This window comes from Artemia franciscana, chromosome 12 (genome assembly GCF_032884065.1).
Source record: "Artemia franciscana chromosome 12, ASM3288406v1, whole genome shotgun sequence".
Taxonomy (NCBI): Eukaryota; Metazoa; Arthropoda; class Branchiopoda; order Anostraca; family Artemiidae; genus Artemia; species Artemia franciscana.
The window spans coordinates 30,720,167-30,739,059 of NC_088874.1; the positions used below are offsets into that span (position 1 = coordinate 30,720,167).

General features: G+C 32.9%; 1 protein-coding gene across 3 annotated transcripts in view; it reads left to right on the forward strand.

Annotated features, from left to right (window-relative positions):
- LOC136033975 (transcription factor AP-2-epsilon-like) overlaps positions 1-17,671 on the forward strand; it is a 109,999-nt gene extending 92,328 nt beyond the window's left edge. For all 3 annotated transcript variants that reach the window (XM_065715007.1, XM_065715009.1, XM_065715008.1), the window contains exons 8-10: positions 4,172-4,319; positions 11,384-11,555; positions 14,011-17,671. In XM_065715007.1, coding sequence (XP_065571079.1) covers positions 4,172-4,319; positions 11,384-11,555; positions 14,011-14,109 — 419 coding nt within the window. In that variant the 3' untranslated portion in view covers positions 14,110-17,671. The remainder of the gene's footprint in view (positions 1-4,171; positions 4,320-11,383; positions 11,556-14,010) is intronic.
- The last annotated feature ends 1,222 nt before the right edge of the window (positions 17,672-18,893 follow it).

The following is an 18,893-nucleotide window of genomic DNA, read 5'->3' on the forward strand; positions in this document are numbered from 1 at the left end:
GAAAATTCCCCCATGCTGGCTTTTAACCACACAATTTTAAAATACTTAATGTTATACTTCAATGACTATATCAAAATACGATCGTTAGAAAAACAAACCATTTTACATATTGGACTTAGTTTACTGCGGATTCTTTGAGGTTCGTCTCTTACTATTCCAAAGAAGAAAAAGCCTGTGGCTTTTTCCTGTTTGTAATCAGATATATATCTAGGTAGTGTGTTATCGGGGTTTTATAATAAAGAACGAACTCTAGCATATACTGACTGAAATGTTTAATACAAATTATTATATAAACTAAGGCTATATGAAGGTTCTATTTCATCAGGATCAACCTAACTTCACTTCTTGTGTGTGTTCTGTATCATTAACAAGTCTCAGATGCAGTTATAGGTCTTGAATTGGGCCTGATAGCCATCTTCAAATTCCTTCATGAGGACTTAAATAGAATACAATCACCAAGACTAGCGGTGTATTATCGTGATTGATGGTGCCAAAATCTTGTTGTAAAAAAAAAAAAATTAAAAATGTGGCCCCGAGATTCATTGCCTTAAGACGCCACAGAGTTAATATCATCAACTTGTGATCTCTGATCGATGGAAGGCAATTACAGACATAGATTTAGACCCGATATATAGACAACAAAACCACATTAAGTATTTTAGCTAATGCAAACAACAGTGATTTATTTCTGAATTCCTACCCTGTGATTTATTTAAAGAAAATGTTCTAAATCTTGAAATACCACGAGGTTGTTGAGTGTGACTACTTGTCTGCGGTGTATGAAAAAATCTTTTTTTATGGGTCATTGAACGTGTTTTTCTGCTCGGTCAACTAACAAAAGTTGACTACCTTTACCGCAAATAGCAGGAAGCAATCCGGAACCGTAATGACCGCCTTCGCTAACCGCATATCGCTCTTCTTACCACACGCCACTGTCCAAAACTTGGTATCCTTTGAAAGTAACTTTAAAAAGGATTGTTTAAAAACATAATTCATAAAAGAGTTGGTACCATTGAAAATGTATCTCTAAATTGTTTCTCTGTCGTCAATGGCGTCAATTCACGGACATGTGGGGAGGGGGGAATATATTTTCAAATTTTAGGGGTCAGTTTGTTGTTTTTTCTTCGATTTTTTAATGAAAACACAAAAAATGCATTTCCCAATGAAAATACCTCAAAAAAGTTATTTCTCAAAATCCAAGTTTCGGGGAAGGATCTAGACGAAAAACTTAACCCCCTCTACAATTGACAGCAGTGTCTGCGCTCGGTTTGTATTCTTGTCCTCTGATCTTTTCTTAGTTTGTCTAAAAAGAAGAAGATTTTCTCTTTGAATATTTGCTTCGTCTCAATACCCTTTCAAACAAAAGTAATATAGCTTTTTTAAAATCCATTTAAGGTTGACATTACCCACGCCACTATCGAAAACTTCCTTTTAAGTAACTTAAAGAAGAGGATATTCTTATAAACAAAAGGGCTGGTAATCATTAATACTTTCTTATCACATCGTTCCCTGCGGTTGCTTGGAAGTTTTGATCTCCCATTTTTCTTGATATATCCAAAAAAGGAAAAATAAAACTGATTATCCCTTGGACATCTTTTCGAACCTGGTATAGTATCACATAACTTCAATTGATGTTTTTTTTTATCCATATAAGGGTTGATTTGTTTTTCAGGTAATGTGTATTCACTTTGTTCTCCTGCAATTGGTCCGCATTCTTGCCTTTCGATTGTTCGCTTAGTTTCACTAAAACTGAGAGTGAGGATCGTCATATCATGGAGTGGTCCTTGAATTTTGACTGACCCAAGCTTATATTTTTAATTTAAAAAATGACAGATTGCAGTAAAAAAAAAAATTGCTGTGTAATTTTCAGCATATTTGAAAATAAAAATGATAATAATTTCTTTTTTGGACAGAAAAACCTAAATTAATAACGATTCGTACAACAAATCTTTATTATAAAAACTCTGTAATAGTCTTTAAAAAAATTTATCTTGTTAAAAAACCTTGCCCCGAGACCGCGCCTATCTCTCCGTTAAACAACCAATGCCCATAGCTACCTGGATATGATAAATCCCAGAATATTAAAAATAAATTAATAAATAAATACTCTTGATTATTCTGATACAGTACTTCAAAACTTTTGAAAATAAACTGCTTTTCTGTTGAGTAGAATTTCATAAAAAATAGATAAAACAAAGAAAAGAAGATATCGACAACCTGTAAAGAACTAAAAATACATCAATAGCCTTCATTACTAAGGATACATTTGGAAAGCCATAACATCAATATTTATTATAATAGCATCTATATTTATTATAATAACATCAATATTGATATTTATTAATAACGTTTTCATTAATTGATTATTAACAAAATCTATACTATAAAAATATTTTCCCAGCTTCTGAACTATGCTGTATTAAATTAAAAGTTGTGATTAAAAGCCTTGGATAATATGGAAAAAACTCACACGTGACAACCTAAGGCAAAAAACTGGCATCACAAATGGAGTAGTGGCTTTTAGTATAGCCGACAGTTTTTAGTAGGCCTATCACTTTTCATATTTTTTACGCAAAAGTAATTACAACGACAATTAAACCTGCATAAATTATTATTCACTTGCTACCCAAAGGTGTAAAACTTTTTTAGAGCTAATTTAGCACAGTTCGCGGGCTACTAAAAAATGTGAAAAAATTTCGTCGGCCTCTGTCGGGTAATCTTTCTCTCCTGACGGCGAATCAATCATAAAAAAGTGGTTATGTTCTTGTATAATTAGAGCCTGTCTAAATACGAAAAAGAAACAAATGCCAACTTATTATGAGCTATTACAAGTGTAATATTTGTATAAGCAAGGGCGTATCCAGGGGGTGGGGTTAGGGTGTCGTATCCCCCCCCCAAAAAAAAAAAATGTTTGTGTGACTTGTAAAAACGTAACAAAATACATAGTAACATGTTTTATGTGTTTCGAAGTTTTTACCCCCTCCCCCGCAAAAAGAAATCCTTGATACGCCCTTGAGTATAACTGCGCACTAAACTTATAGGGAGTGGGAAATAGATGCTACTTGGGAAGGAGGGGGAGACTTGACACTTAAAAAAGTAGTTCTCAATTATTATCTATTGTTTTTAGCGTATTTTTTCAATATTTTCCATTAGCTGGTCTTTGGATAATTTTAAAGGCGGGGACTAATTCTACTACCAGTTGCTCTCCAGTGCAAGTGGCATTATAATTAGTGCCACAGAAAATGAAGAAGAAACAAGTGCTGAATTGGAATGAGCCATTACAAGTGTAGTACGGGGTGTAAATGGTAAATGCATAGGAGGTTGCAACTAAATACTACTTTGTGGGAAAAGAATTTGCAAAAAAATATTTCGGGTGCAATTTCATTGCTATTGACGGACAAATATTTCTACAAGGTAGGGTTTTATCTAAACTTTAAGAGAAGACAAGCATGTTTTTATGTCAAAAGCTCAATGTCAATAGCTATTTCAGCATTGAAAGGATATTATAAAATATAAATTCCTAATTAAACCTAGATACACCCCCAACCCACAGAAAAGAAGGAAAAACACAGACTAAGCTAATCGTTGGAATATATATATATATATATATATATATATATATATATATATATATATATATATATATATATATATATATATATATACTGGTACTGGATATGAATTTTAGTTTGACCAGGAATTATCATATACCGCCTTTTGAATTCCCCGGAACCGAAGCCTTTTCCTATAGCTAGTTCCTGTTGAAAATAAATAAAATAGCTATTCTGTTGAAAATGATTTGAAAAATGATGATGGAACTGAAAAAATTAGTTCTTTTTAAAGAAAGTCAACCCTTACACAACTGTCTCGACCTTCTTCTTTTTGATGTACGACGGAGAGGAGGTCAATTTTTTAAAAGTACGAATGGAATAGTTAACATGAATCTAAAATAAAGTCTATCGCCAAAGTCTTCGTGAATCCAGGTTGAACGCCAAAACCAATGGTCATTGGAACGCCAATTTTTAAATCCAGATTATCAGTTGTGACTGGATTCTCAACTAGATGTTGCTGATACAGTGGATCTCGATAAAAAAATTCCTCATTTATATTTTTGTTTTGTGCTCGAATATCGGGTTGTATTTTATTTAGTCACACTTCCCTCTTTTCTTAGGTGAAGCTATTCACCTTGCAAGAGATTTTGGGTATGTTTGCGAAACTGAATTTCCGTCTCGACATGTCGCCGAATATTTGTGTAGACAACATCAACAAAATGATCCAGCTGATACTTATAGACGTAAAGATTTAATCCTAGCAACCAAGTAAGTTTGTTATTTTTTTGCTTTTTTTTTTCATGTGATATTTACTTTTAAGCTTGTTCAAAAATGAATCATTATTTTGCTTCGTCAGCCGAATTTCGCATCCCCACAGGAAAAATTGTCTTTACGAGAATGAATATTTGGTTAGCTTCATTTACGGATCGAAGTTGTAAAGAAATTATGAACTCGTAAATTTATACCATTGCTACTTTTTTTAGATTATTTTTTTCATGCACTGTATAATCTTAAGCTAGTTTTAGACAGTGGGAGAACTTCTCTTCGTCGGCCGGGTTTCACGTCACCAGCGAATAAAAAATAAATCTTGGTGTGAGGGCTCAACAATAATAACAGTAAAAATTATTTGGTAATCTTAATAGGAAGTGCCCAGATATTTCTGCGAAACGTCCCCCTGTTTACTTCCCTAATCATTGAAGTGTTTTCTATTCGACAAACTTTCTATTAAGACTAGCCGAATTTCGCATTCAATCAGATCTTGTAATCGTTCGGTTTTGATTTAACGAAATTTACCGTCCTCTACCAGAAACTTAGCCTTAGGTACAGTGAACCACATGAAAAAGTCCTTTTCTAATTATTTTTTGTTGACCCTTCTAATAGTTTTCAAAATCGTAAAAATATGCAAATCAGTAACTACCTAGCAATTAAAAGTAGTTGTTCTAAACGCCAAATGTCAGCCAAGAGAGACTAAAGGGCATGGTTAAATATTGACCTCATTTTAAAGATCAAAGATTCATGACATCTATATGATGTTATTTTCCAATTTTATAGTTTTCTTGTCTTTTTTCTATGGCTTATTTAACCTTAACAAGATTAGTGATTTTTTTTATGGTTGCTATAATTGCCAAGCTGATATAGGGTGCTTAAGCGGCCGTCCAGCAGCGGGGTTTTTTAATTTTCTTCTTTTGACACATGCCTGACCAATTCTCAGGAGCTTCCCCCTCCCCACCATAAGAAGCAAAGACATAAATTAACAGTATTCTTAGATATTCTTCTCGATTCAGTAAGTGTTGAGTGAACTTTTCTGCTCTTCAGGGCCTTGTCAGTGATTGCAATGAGATCTTAAATATGGTTAAGGACTTAATTCCAGGACCTCTTTTTAAACATTTTTGGGTAGTTACGGTTATGGTAATTCAAAGGAGGTATGTTACGCAACGTATGCTACGAAAGTACGTTGCAAATGTTACAGGAGATCATATAAGCTGACGTCCGTTTTTTACGTTTGATGACATTGTTATTTAATTATTCTATAATATCTCATCTTATATTTGTAATATCATATCATATTCACTATATATATATATATATATATATATATATATATATATATATATATATATATATATATATATATATATATATATATATATATATGGCAAAATATGTGCCAAAAGAAGAACAGCTAATCGTATTAATTTATAACATCATATGTGTGAATTATAATGAATATAAACCTAGCGAATTTTAATTCATTTAAATTTATTTATATTATTATATAATTATTAATCCAACTAATTCTGCCAAATTCCATCTGATTCCGCATTTGAGAAAAAGAAATTCAAAATTAAAACTTCGGGTTATTTTGGGAGTCAAATAGGACACGATAAAACAGATTCAATCAATTGGTTAAACTTGTCTGGCTTTGTAGGATGGTTATAATCCCCAGTTTGTCCAAAATGTCATATAGCGCCTTTTGAACTAGCGTAGCCATTAAAGAAAAAAAAACATAATTTTGATTTTTTTTTGTTCTTAGCAGTGGTTATTTTTCAAGAACTCTTTTCTTTGTGTTCCCTTCTTCTAGTAATTAGTGAGTTGTGTGCCTACATGTTTGATGGCATAACGATTCTAATGAGTCTAAGGTTCATCTGATAATTTTGCATTAAAAATTGTCTGAGATCTAGCCGGCTAAGTAAACAAATTGAGGGAGGGGGGAGAAGTACAACTTTAAGAATCAATAGGTAAAATACGGCCAATTTTATGGATAATGTAAGAAAATAAAAACGGAAATATCATAATATTTTCGGTTGAGGCAAGGGCATGACGACTCCCTCGTAAGTACGCACCGGTGAATTGGCGCGTACTCGATATTTTGTTAGTATGGGGGATCAACCCACTATAAATGTCCTTTATAGCCACTACGAAAACGAAATTTGTGTTTTATATAATTGATCTTCGAGTGATTTACAAGGGCCTGTGAAACAACTGCCAAAGTACCACTAATTTAAAGCCTAATTATCTTTTATTTCAAATTATTTTGAGGCTATTATTTGGTATGGCCGAGACTTTGAAATAAAATCAAAGATCTATTCAAGTACCCAACTTGAATGAAGTAGAGTGGGAAAGGGAAAAAGTTGTAAAAAAATTTGTGTTAACAACCATCTGCTTTGTTTTCCTTTTAAGATTATAATGAATGCTATAAAGTCTCCGCTAAAACTACGTTTGAAACTCATGAAAAATTGAAGCGTTCTGTAAATGTGTAGAATATTAATCATGTCCAACGTTAAATGCTTGTAAAAAGTAGTTCTAAATTACAATTATCAACTTGATAATTGAAGCTCTTGGGTAAATTATGTTCCAAGTAATTACTCAATAAAAATAGTCGTAAAAGTATGTCGTTTGCAATATTTCTGCCGTGAGAATTTATTCTGTTTTTTTTTAATTGTGTTTATGTGTGATATGCACACACACTAACAGGAATGTCAAAAATAGGGAAAACAGGTACTTACCGGAGGGTGAGGCCCCCTCCTAAAACCTCCTGATTATATAAAAGGGCTCATTTGAGTTCTAACACTTTCCATAGAATTTGCTGAGATAGGTGCTTTAGTATACGCCGGGTGCTTAGATGATCAGAATTTTTCAGAATCAAATGTATTGAGTTTTTGAAGAGTTTAACTTTCCCTTATAGTGTTTTTAAGCTTTGTTATGCGCATGTGTGTCATACGTTGAAGGTGGGCTGAGTTGAACCGTTTGAACCTCTCTCTGAAATCTTAAGATTATTTGGAATGTTGTAATTTCTAATATTTCTCATACAATTCGCCAAAACAATATTTTAAACAAAGTTCCTGAAGTTTAGGTCATCTGACGTTTCAGGTACAAATGTCTGGGATTTGTCAGAATTTAATTTCCCCCTAAAATCTCCAGTATCTCGTATCTAGTTTTTTCTAGTTACAAAAATATGGAGAAATTTGGAGGTGTTCGGTAAATGACAAACTTATGCAACTTATACTTTTGGCCGCATTCCAACGAAAAAAATATTCTCTAAAAAAAAAAATGCAAAAAAATAAAAACAGCGACAATTATGAAAAGTGTTTTACGGATGTATCTTAATCTTGGAAGTCGTTTAACCGAATCACACTAATACTGAAGAACTACTGCAGCTGGTTGAGAGCCATGAGCACGCATACAGAAATGCATGGGGTGGGGAACTCGTCAAAGCAGCGTATTTTCAAGCCCAATATTTTGAAACACCGAGTCAGGGGTACATTTATATTCTCAGGGTTATTGGCTTTCATCGTATGTCCTAGCAGATCCTAAGCTCCAGTCTTAGTGTCACCCCTCAGAGCTTTGGGAAGCTCTTTGTTTTATTTATTATTACTTTTTATTATCTTTAAAGATCATGATTTGCAATATTACCCCATTTAAGCCTTTTTATTCAGTTTTAAATTAGAATTGTAAAAAATTCTAAGAATTTATAGCTTCTTTTGTAACAATGATATTGTCACGTCATCAATGCTTTGAGAATTCCTTTTCTCTTTCTTGCTTAAAGGAACCGTGGAATTGTCATGTCATCTTTTTTAATCGGCCAGTTGATTCTTCTATATTAATATTTCATAGTTGGGATACACATAATTTTTTTTACAAATAACAAATATAACTTAAACATTTTGCATTTTTTTATAAGATATAACCTATATTTTTCGAATCAGGGCAAACTTAAAAGTTCGTTTGCCTGAATAGGAGAAAGAAATTTGCAAGGTTAAAGAAAGTTTACAGAGAAAAGAAAAACGGGGCCTCCTAGGAGATATAAATGACCGAATGAATGTCTGCCGAGGGGTTTACACTAAACATTTGCCCCTCCCCTTCCTTTATGTTACCAAAAATAAACAAAATTACGGGACTTGGCAATGTCTGAAAAAGCATGTGCCCTTCCCTTGAATTGCTTTCGCAGGCTGGCTACTACAACTAACAACTTACTGCAGCATCAAGCCGTCTGATGCCAATACGGATGTCGACGCTCCCCCACTCCCAATCCTTTCAAAGGTTAACTCTATATTCCCCCTCTTGTGAGATTTGAAATTCATTTAAATCGTTTCTTATGACCTCTTATCACCCCATTCAAGAACGACCAACTTTTTCTTTGGCCCCAGATAGGGCCTGCTTCTACTTGAACAAATTCCCAGCTTCCTTTAAGACCTCCACTCTACCTCCTCCTACCAACATTGAAATTTTTTATAAGAACAAAAAGTAAGAAGAGAGAAGGCAACTGATTTGTTGGTTTGAAAATTAGAAGCGTCGCCTCTCCCCTTAAATTACCTAACCACATCTATTTATAAAATACTGTAGATTTAGCTGTTTAGCCAAGACATGAAAATAAAAGGTGTTTTTTTTTTGTGAACTGATCACTCTCCTATGGACTGTTTCTCAGACAATCCCGGGTTTCTTCCCGATCGAAAGAGATTTAACCACACAGACCTATTGCAAGGTCAAGAGGTCAGACAAATTTCTTGCCGTTCACTCTGCATGTGAAAACATCACAACTACCTACTTCCTTTATCATACGTGAACCTAAGCGGAAGTGGTTATAAACAATAATTTTTGAGAATTAAATTTAACTGAATTTGTAAGATCAAATTTGATTTTCAGGGTTGCCTGGATAATTTCATATTGTCATTTTCGTCTCATTAATATATCATTATAGGCAAATGATAAATAAGGACGGAAAGAGACATGTCCATAGGTTCAAACATTCCATGCGTTTTCAAGAGAGACATTTGAAGAGAGTCGCATAGCTCCGAAATTCGGATTTTCGGGCGGGATGACTGGCTCAAAGGACAACCCCCTCCCCTCTCGTTTGTATATGCAAAGTTTTAAGGTTCTAGCATTTCGAGTTTAATGTATCATGTATCTTCACAAGTTCTGACGGTTTTCAGACGAGTTTTTTCAGACGGTTTTGTGATAGGAATAAAGAGGATCCTGAGCAGAGAGGGATGAGAGAAGCACCCTTAGCTTCCCTCTGCGTGCCTTTCTGGATATTTAATTTTGTTCTATGTAATTTTATAGTAACAACCCAGAAAAAAGCTTCATTTAAAGTGGTAGCAATCAATGCGTTATACACAGTAGTTGCTATCATGTATAGTGAAACGAACAAATGTGTTGTCATGCCACGGACGTTGAACCTGTTTTCACTTGACAACACTGTTTTGACAACTTGCAAACCATGGTCAGCGTTTCTACTTAGAACCAAAAGGGTTGTGCTAATTCTGATATTGCTGTAATACCGGCCATCGCATAGAGAGAGCAGAGCAAGCTCCAGCGTCCTTAAGGTTACTGAACTCATTTATTTTTCTGGACCCCATGTAGATACCATATAGGATTTTAAGCTGATAAAAACAAATATTATAATTTTATCTTAAAAGGCCACGAAGGGTGGCATTGGTAGGGACAAATTTTTGAATATAAACGCTACCTATTCCAGATCAGCCGAGATTTGGGAAATATCTGGAAAACAGAAGAAAAAACCAGAATAGATTCTTTAATTTCACAGACGTCAAAACAATTAATGTTTAGAATTTTCTTAGGGTTTGGAATCTGTCCTAAAATAAAAAAAAATAAAAATAATTTTTACTTCATTGAAATACGAAATTTTTAAAAAGTTACTTTTTGAAACCAAGAAAACCCTCGTTTTCAGCTTCAACAAAATCTGAAATCCATCGAATTATAATTTTCTGCTATTAAAGTAAAGTAAAATGTTTTTTATAGGAAATATTTCAGATTTAAACAGTTTACAAAACATAGACTCCTTTGAATTCTTTAAAATGAAGAACTTTAAAAAAGCTATAGGTGTTGTTTAATTTGTTTTGATAAGCTTTATTTGACAGAAGGTCAATCCGATGTCATTTTGACAGCTTGCCACTCGAGGGCCGATGAATTAGATTAAGTTCAGGGGTTCCGAAGGCTGGTCCAGAGGCGCATTGCCGTGTACACTTATGACAAAGTGTGTACATTTTCGTAATAACATCAACGAACCAGTTGAGGTACATCAAGCGCTGGATTACCAACTATCAGCTATTGACTTGAAAAAAAAAAGAAAAAAAAAAGAAAAGAGAAAAAAAGTGCAAATTGGTAACTAGTTCATGTGTAATTTTATTTTGTATCCCCTTACCAGATTTTCTGGTTACTTCCTTTAACTAATTAAATTCGCTTTGTTTTTGAAAAGATTGAAATCCCTCAGGTAAGAGCAGAGAGGTGGATACCTTGCTTTCTAGGCTCCGGGCCTTTCGGGCACGTGCTTCCCAAAATTTTAGATTTTTGTCAATTTCCAATAGCAATAATATTAATGACAACTTTCAATGCTTTAAAAGCCCTACGTCTTGGCAATACAAACTAAAAAATATAATTCCAGCTAAATCACACTACATAAACAAAAACATTACACAAATTTCAAAACCTGTTTTTATGCTCCAATGACAGCCTGAAAAATCTTCCTGACCTTTTAACGCATACAAGATACTCATCCCTCACTAAACTCAGCAGCCGTCTTTCATCAAACAAATACTCTGTAAACTTCCTTTCGCAACTCACTCAGTTCTTCACACTCAACCATCACATGACCCACAGTCCCACCAACATCTCACATAGACCAACATTAAGGCCCATCCTGCCTTTGCCTAATGCTTAAAGAATTTTTTCCCCTAGTGGTAAACGATTTGCCCTCAATTCAATAATTTCCTTTAACTTTTTCTTACCTAGATTCACCTTAAAAAAATCATTAAATTCACCAAAAATACTATTTTGAGGTTGTGACGTGCGTCTCTTAATTTTCTTAATTTTAGGCAAATAACAAAGGAGTTGATGGACCTCCTGAATCAGGATCGGTCTCCTTTGTGCAATACCAGGCCTCAGATCATTCTTGAGCAGAACATACAACGTCATCTGACACACTTTTCTTTGATTACACATGGATTTGGAAGCCCGGCCATCGTTGCTGCCTTAACTGCTATACAGGTAAAATAAAAATAAGAAAAGATTATATTTCTTTTTTTTTTTTTTTTATTCAAGTACCTGAAACGGAGGCGCGAAATTGGAATGATAAGCTTGTTAATAGCTTTCTCATACGTGTTACAAATATGGATTTAAAAAGCTTCAGTTTCAAAATTTGCCTTTTTTAAAAGTAAGTTTTTGAATTAAAATCGAATTGTTGAGGGGATCAAATCATGGCTAATTGTAGAAAAAGCCAAGACAGATAGTCCAATTGAGTGAGTGGCAATTCTGGTATTAACCCCCCTTATTAGGATTGTATTTAAATGATGTTAGTTCATTTCTTAATAGATATGTCTATCTATCTATTATCCGTCCATGCGTTGTTCCTAGCGCAGTAGAACTAAGGTAGATAGCCATAGAGCTAAAATAGTCATATAACCTATAGTTTTCTAAGTGTTAGATTAAATGGCACAAGAAAACGGCAGGAGTAAGTGTGTTTTCCTTATTAGATCAATACTTGTTTGTTATCTTTTAGCAAGTCACTTCCTAAGAGGAATTCTGAGTAATATCAGAATTCTAGATTAGTGAATTGAAAGATCTGAAAGTAATGAATCTGATGAAATCAGTAACCGGTAATTTCTAAGAAAGTTACTTGTTTCGGCTTTGTATGTTTGTATGTGTCCACTAATCTTATAAATGACTTTGTATGTCAAGGTGGCGGGTTGAAAAAATCTTGGGGCTCAGTCTGAATAGGGGGCCAATGTATAATTACTATGTGGGAGTTTCTATTGGTAGTTTCATTGTTTTGTTTCTTTCAAGTCAACAATCGCTTGTTTGTGTTCAATATTTCATGTTTCTTATTATTTATTTTTTCAAGGAATAAATGCTTTTTTTTTGCAATCCCGAAACGCAAATGCCAGAATTTTGTGCAGATGTTTTTGTACAAATGATTATTTTGTACATATGTACTGTACATAAATAACTACATGATATATTTTTCTTTATTTTTTAGATTTTCATTTATTAGCAAAATTTGAATGCAAAATATTTTATAAAAAAAAACCATGAAATTAATAGAATTCGGTCTTCAAGGATTGGTGATGAAGATATGGGTAAAAGGAAAATTTTCGGATGCAATTTGTTTATACTTCTGCTAATTGCGTCTTCTACTTTATTTAAATAGAAATAAAATTTATAAAATCGCAAAATGACTATAACCGTTAGACTATTTATTTAAAATTTGGCGCCCCTACAATCTCTGCGCCCAGGGTAAGTGTCTCCTCCAATTTTATTCAAAAACCAAGCCAGACATCTATAAAAAATATTACTGATTATTGTTATTTTATATTTTTAACAAGAAAAAACGACAATATAAAATCAATTTTCGGCCTAGAATTTTGTTGTAAAATATAAATATTGTAATGTAATTATTGCAAATATTGTGAAATAAAATAATATGTATATATATACGTATTAGTACAATATATATAGCCATCAAGATAGACTACAAATACAATTCCTATGTCAAAGGTTGAAAATCGCAACTTTTTTGTGTTTTCGGAAAAAGATTTAACCCATTTCAAAATAAGAACTGGAAACAACCAATTATATTGACACTAATAAGATAGAGGAATGCGGACTCGATCAAGCGTGAGAAGCGTGTTTCTCTTAATATTAAGTCATAAAAGTGTTATATAACACGTTTTGAATTAAGGAAGTAAGCTTTCAATTGGTTTCTTTCTGCGCAGGCAGAATAAAATGTTTATTTTTGAAATACCTATCCCGGAGTATGGAATACTAGTATTGCCATCTATACAATGTCTGCTATGAAGTTGTTAACGGCATGTTCCACTCTATACCTTTTGTTTCGGCATTAAGCTACAATATGCTAAATGCAATATTCTGCAAGAATATCTAAGAACAAGAATTATATTACATCAAGTTTTCTTTGGGTAAGATACCATTGTAAGAAAAACTCTACTCTTTTATACGTCAAGGGTTTTGGAATTGACATGTAACTGAAGTATGAGCTGACGGTGGGGAGGGTGTGGGGGTTCAGCACGATCGTTATAGTTTAACCATTTATTTTAGATTAAGTTTTGTTTCTTAGGGCTGGGGACAAGAGGACATTTTTTTTTGTGTATGACAATTTGACGTGAATTTAGAATCTTAGAAGACAAACACGCGAATCTTAAAAAGGAAAAACGCTGTCTACGTGGAACCGAATACCTCGAATTTTCGATGCTCATATTCGCGACGCGAATCATTCGATGTTCGTGACGCGAACCTTTTTTCTAATACAATATGATCAGAGTGGGTTAGCTATTTCTAACTAGTTTTTGGTAAAAAACCCATAAAAGTCTACCCCGAGATCTGTGACGATTCCTACGCCCCTACACCAGGATAGATTAAAATCACCCTCTACCTTCCCTTAAGGATGACTGATTATTTCATTAATAATTGTATCTTTTTCTTTCAGAATTTCCTGAATGAATCATTAAAATATTTGGACAAGGTATATCCAATGGGCCAAGTGTCAACAATGGAAGGGAAGCAGAAAGAAGGTGATAAAAAGTGAAAAGAAAAGCACAAGGTAGCTTAAAATCGAATGTGTGATTAAACTTGGACTCCACAATGGTGCTTCATTATTGTTGCCATATACGACTTAAAAGACATTTAAAACTGTATATTTTTGTCGTATTTCCTTGCATAAGCAAATTGTTGTGTTGCAACATTTAGGTTCGAAAAAAAAAATTGAGGGAAATTGTACATAATAGGTTTATTTGGAGGGGAGTGCTTAATTGTGTCAATAATTGTTAAATTTTTGCAAAGCTGAAATTATGAGATTTTTTTTTTTTTTTTTTTAAGGGCTAGTCACGTCTATAGCGTTTGTCACTCAAGTCGAATAGATTGATTAAAGAACATGTTGCAATATATTTTAAATAATTTCAAACAAATATTTTTGCGGAACTGGCTTTAAAGAATCTTGAATAAGAGGGGTGGGATCGTGACTGGGTTATAGAGAACGATTTTCTGGGGGGGGGGGGGGTCAGGTCAGATTTTTTTTTTTTTTGATATTTCTCAAATTTTTATTTTGAACCCTACGCATTAAGACCTTTTTGAATGTTTATTCTTTCAGAAAGTAGACAGGATGGCCAGGGCGGGGGCTAGAACTAGTTGAAAAGATAATATTAAATTTGATAGGTATCGTTTAGATGTCGTGACAAGGCCACCTATAAATTTCTATTAATTTGGAAGTTAGGGTCTAATAAACAGAATGGGTCTGCCGTGATAGAATGGGAGAATACTTTAAGATATCGATTTTGATTTTAATCAACTGTACCTATCTAAAAAATAGCCCGAAGATTACTGCGCATCGACATTCATTTTGAAACCTTCTGCATTGTTATGAAGAAGACATATACCAGAGCAAAAACGGATATCAGCGAAAATGTCTTAGTCTTGAGGCTTTGTTTCCGTCGCTTTTAATTTAGTTTTTCTAATTTGTAATTTAAAGTCAAGTATTGCGAAAAACTATGAAAATTTAATATTTCTCCAAAAAAAAATCGAATAATGATGTCTTATATCTTAATGTCTTATAACGAACATGTCTTACAATTGAAACTATAATTGTTTTGAATGTTATTCAATGAGAATGGAGGGTTAAAAATATAAATCAGGCTCATATAAATGTTTAAATATTTTCTTGGTCCAGTCAGTTTTGTTTAAATTTTATATTAAGTAAATATAAAATAAGCTGAATATTAATAAGTTGAATAAAAATCATTTTGAATTAATATTAAGTTGAATTAATTATTCTATTATTTAATAAGAATAACTAAGTAAATTGAATATTAATCAAATAATATTTGACTATATATTACTTGATCAAGACCGATAAAAGCCGTAAGCGGCCTTTTCGATTGTCAAAAAACTGAAATATATTTAAATTGTATAAGATGTGTTTTTTATGGTGTGCACTAGAAACAAACCGTTTAAATCTGAACTTAATATCTGATTTAGTTTATTCCCTAGGTCTGGCATAGCTCCTTGTGTATTTTGGGGTGATGGATATTTGTGTTCAGTAAGATTCTAGCGAAAATGAAATCTTTTATTTGCCAAAGAAATAATTCTCGCAAGCGGAAAAGAGATCTTAAGCAAAATTATTAGTTAGATTTTTACAGTTCCCATTAAATAGTAAATAACTAAACAACTCTTTTGGAAAATTTCCCTTTTATTACGCTTATGAATCCCTTTTCGATTTAGTTACAGTTCAATTTAAAATCTATAAACGTTTGTAAATTTAACCAAAATGAGTTTGTTGTAGACAAACATAAAAGGATTCATTTCAAATATAATAATTGCATAAACATAAGAAATTTGTATTAAATATCGTATAAGTACTCCTTACGAATATTCTCGTATATGTTTCAATTGTAAAAAAATAGGAACTTGAAATTTGTACTTTTCCCCCCTTTTTTCATTAGTACGAATTTATGAAGAATACTCTAGCGATTGTTTTTTTTTTCAAGTATTTTGATTGTTTTTTAATAAATGTGTAAACATTTAGATGCGGTTGAATTGTTCATTTTAGTTTATATTTTTGCTCGTTTTTATGGTATTTTAATGTTGTTTTTTTTTCTTAGTAGATCATGTATCTTAATTATAGTATTCAATAATGGTACAGTTTTGTTTTTTTTATCTGGCCAAGTTTTTTTCGTTCTTTATATTGAATATCCGGATTTCTTAACATATTGGTAGCTATTTGACATATCCTGCAAGCAATATTGAAATAGTTTTGGGAACCAAGATAAGGAGAAAATACCTTGGGTAACCCCAAGGCTCTGTCCCGTTTAATACTTAAATCAAGAGGACCCATTTAGTGTTTCTGCCTATACAATGTCATTTTGTTGATTAATATAATTGGAGTCTGGGGGCAAGTAGAATAAGCAGTTAATAAATGGTATTCATGTCTTTGTAAGAGGTTCCTTTGACGGAGATGGGTCAAAACATGACAAAGGGGCTTTTCTAGGGCCTACTAAATTTCACTAAATAGGATATGGGTAGACGCTATATTTTTGTGGCAAAAATGAACATGCCAATAAAAGCAAATCCAAAATTGGATAACAATACTCCCCCATTGCTTTTTGGGCAGATATTAGCGTTTAAAAATAATTAAGATGGTCTAATATCATTTGTTATTTACGTTTTCTCTAATTATTTTGACTTTTTACGCTTTTGTCTGCAGTGTTGTGACGAAATAGTCGAAGTCATATTTTCGGTGAAACTGAGCTAGTAATGTAATTCAGTGTCCCCAAATTATATTTAATATATATATATATATATATATATATATATATATATATATATATATATATATATATATATATATATATATATATATATATATATATATATATATATATATATATATATATATATATATATATATATATATATATATTATATTGATTAGTGCAATAAGATTTGCACTTATTTCAAAATCACGCCTGAAACTTCGGCTTAAAGCTTGAGTTTCAAAGTTGAAAAAGCCGCTAAAATTCACCTGGTAATTGAAAGACAATTTACAATAATTTCTTGTAGTTCAATCATGTTATTGCCAAACCACCAAAATCACTGTTCTAAAAATCGGTTGTTTCTGAACAGAAAAACAGCTGTTTCTACATTGCCAGTTATTCTGAAGACAGAAATATCACTTTAAATTTATGTAAATGAGATTTTCACAAGTTTTGTTTGACGCTGCTGACATCTACTGCGAATTAATACAGTTGACGGGGGGGGGGGGGTCAACATAATCACTTTGATGTAGAACAGATCCAATAATTGTTTAAGTGAGTGTGATTTTCCGTCATATTGTTGGTTAAAATTTTCTTGATTATATCTCAAAATCTATCTTGACTATTATTCGGCCTGTAATTTTGTTGAAAAAGGTTTTATTTTAATGCCGTATTTTTTTTAACAGTGTTCAGTGTCTGTTTAAATTCTGATTCTTTTTCCGGTTGTCTTTAATTCAGCTCAGGAATGATGCGTTCTTGATTTATTTCAAATTTTTGTTTATCTGTGCAATCACGTTATGTACTTTGAATCTTTCTTATTATTACATTTTCTAAAGGCCATTACGTTTTTAGTTTTTATTCTTTATCAACCTTGTAGGGCAAAAAGAAATCCCTGGAAAAATATATGAAATCCCAAGAAAAGGCTCAGGAAATATCCTTGGAAATGAATTCTTTGGAAAAATAGTATGTTAAGTTTCCTGTAAAACATGTATTTCAGTGAAGAGTCTGCAGCCTTATACCACAAAGACAAGATACTTATATCATTGAGTTCATTTCTTCCAGATGTAACCATTCATCGATCCAGCCTTGTGATATTACTTGGGCTTCTAGACTTCTATCAGTTAAAACTCAGGCTAAAAGGACCTATTGATATAGCCCCCCCCCCCCCCAAAAAAAAGAAGAAGCTTAACTAAGATGATTAAAGGCTAATTTTTCCATCATAATGATACATCTTGCAAGTCGTTTGAAATTACACTCCATGGCCTCCAGCTTAGTATCCGATTCATGAAATTTCCTCAGCCGGAATCTACTCCTGGCTGGCTATTTATCTTCTAGATGCCTTCTTGCTTCCTCTGCCATCTCACATGTTTTCCATGACAACAGGGAACTAAAGGGTTTCAAATTGAAGAGAATCGGATGTTTTGCTTATAAGGGGGGCTCAACACCCTAGGTTTTTATTTCTTAGGGTAAAAATAGACAGTTATTCAACCTAAGGCTCAGGTCCCACGTCAATTGTGTCTGAACCATAATATAATCATACTTACCGATAAAATAGAATTATGCAGGATTAAGGCTGCAATAATACGTTAGCTTCGGTAATACAAAAGATGTTATGTGACACCTTTCCAAGAGTAAAGATCGAAACAAGTTCGACCAATTGGCCTAGTATGCCAATTTTTTGGGGATTTTGAGCTTAAAGATATAAAGAATTTGATTTCAGGCCTGTCTACGGTAATGAATCTAATAAAATTGGAAACTGCTTCTTAGCATGGAAACAGAGTACCTAATTCGGAAACTGAGTATGGCGACTAAGAAAATGGAGTAAAATTTTTAAAACTAATCGAAAACAACTAAAAGACAGTAAAAGAAATTTTAATTTAACCGAATATTACCGAAAATAATGAAAGAGAAATGAAAATTGGTCAAGCGGCAACATCTAAAATTAAATGTTGCTCTAAAAATAAATCAAAACGCACCTTGCGTATGCTGGTCGCCCATAAGACATCTCAGGAAAATCCCCAGAACGATTGACGATATTAACTTCAAAATTTCGGGGCTACTTGTA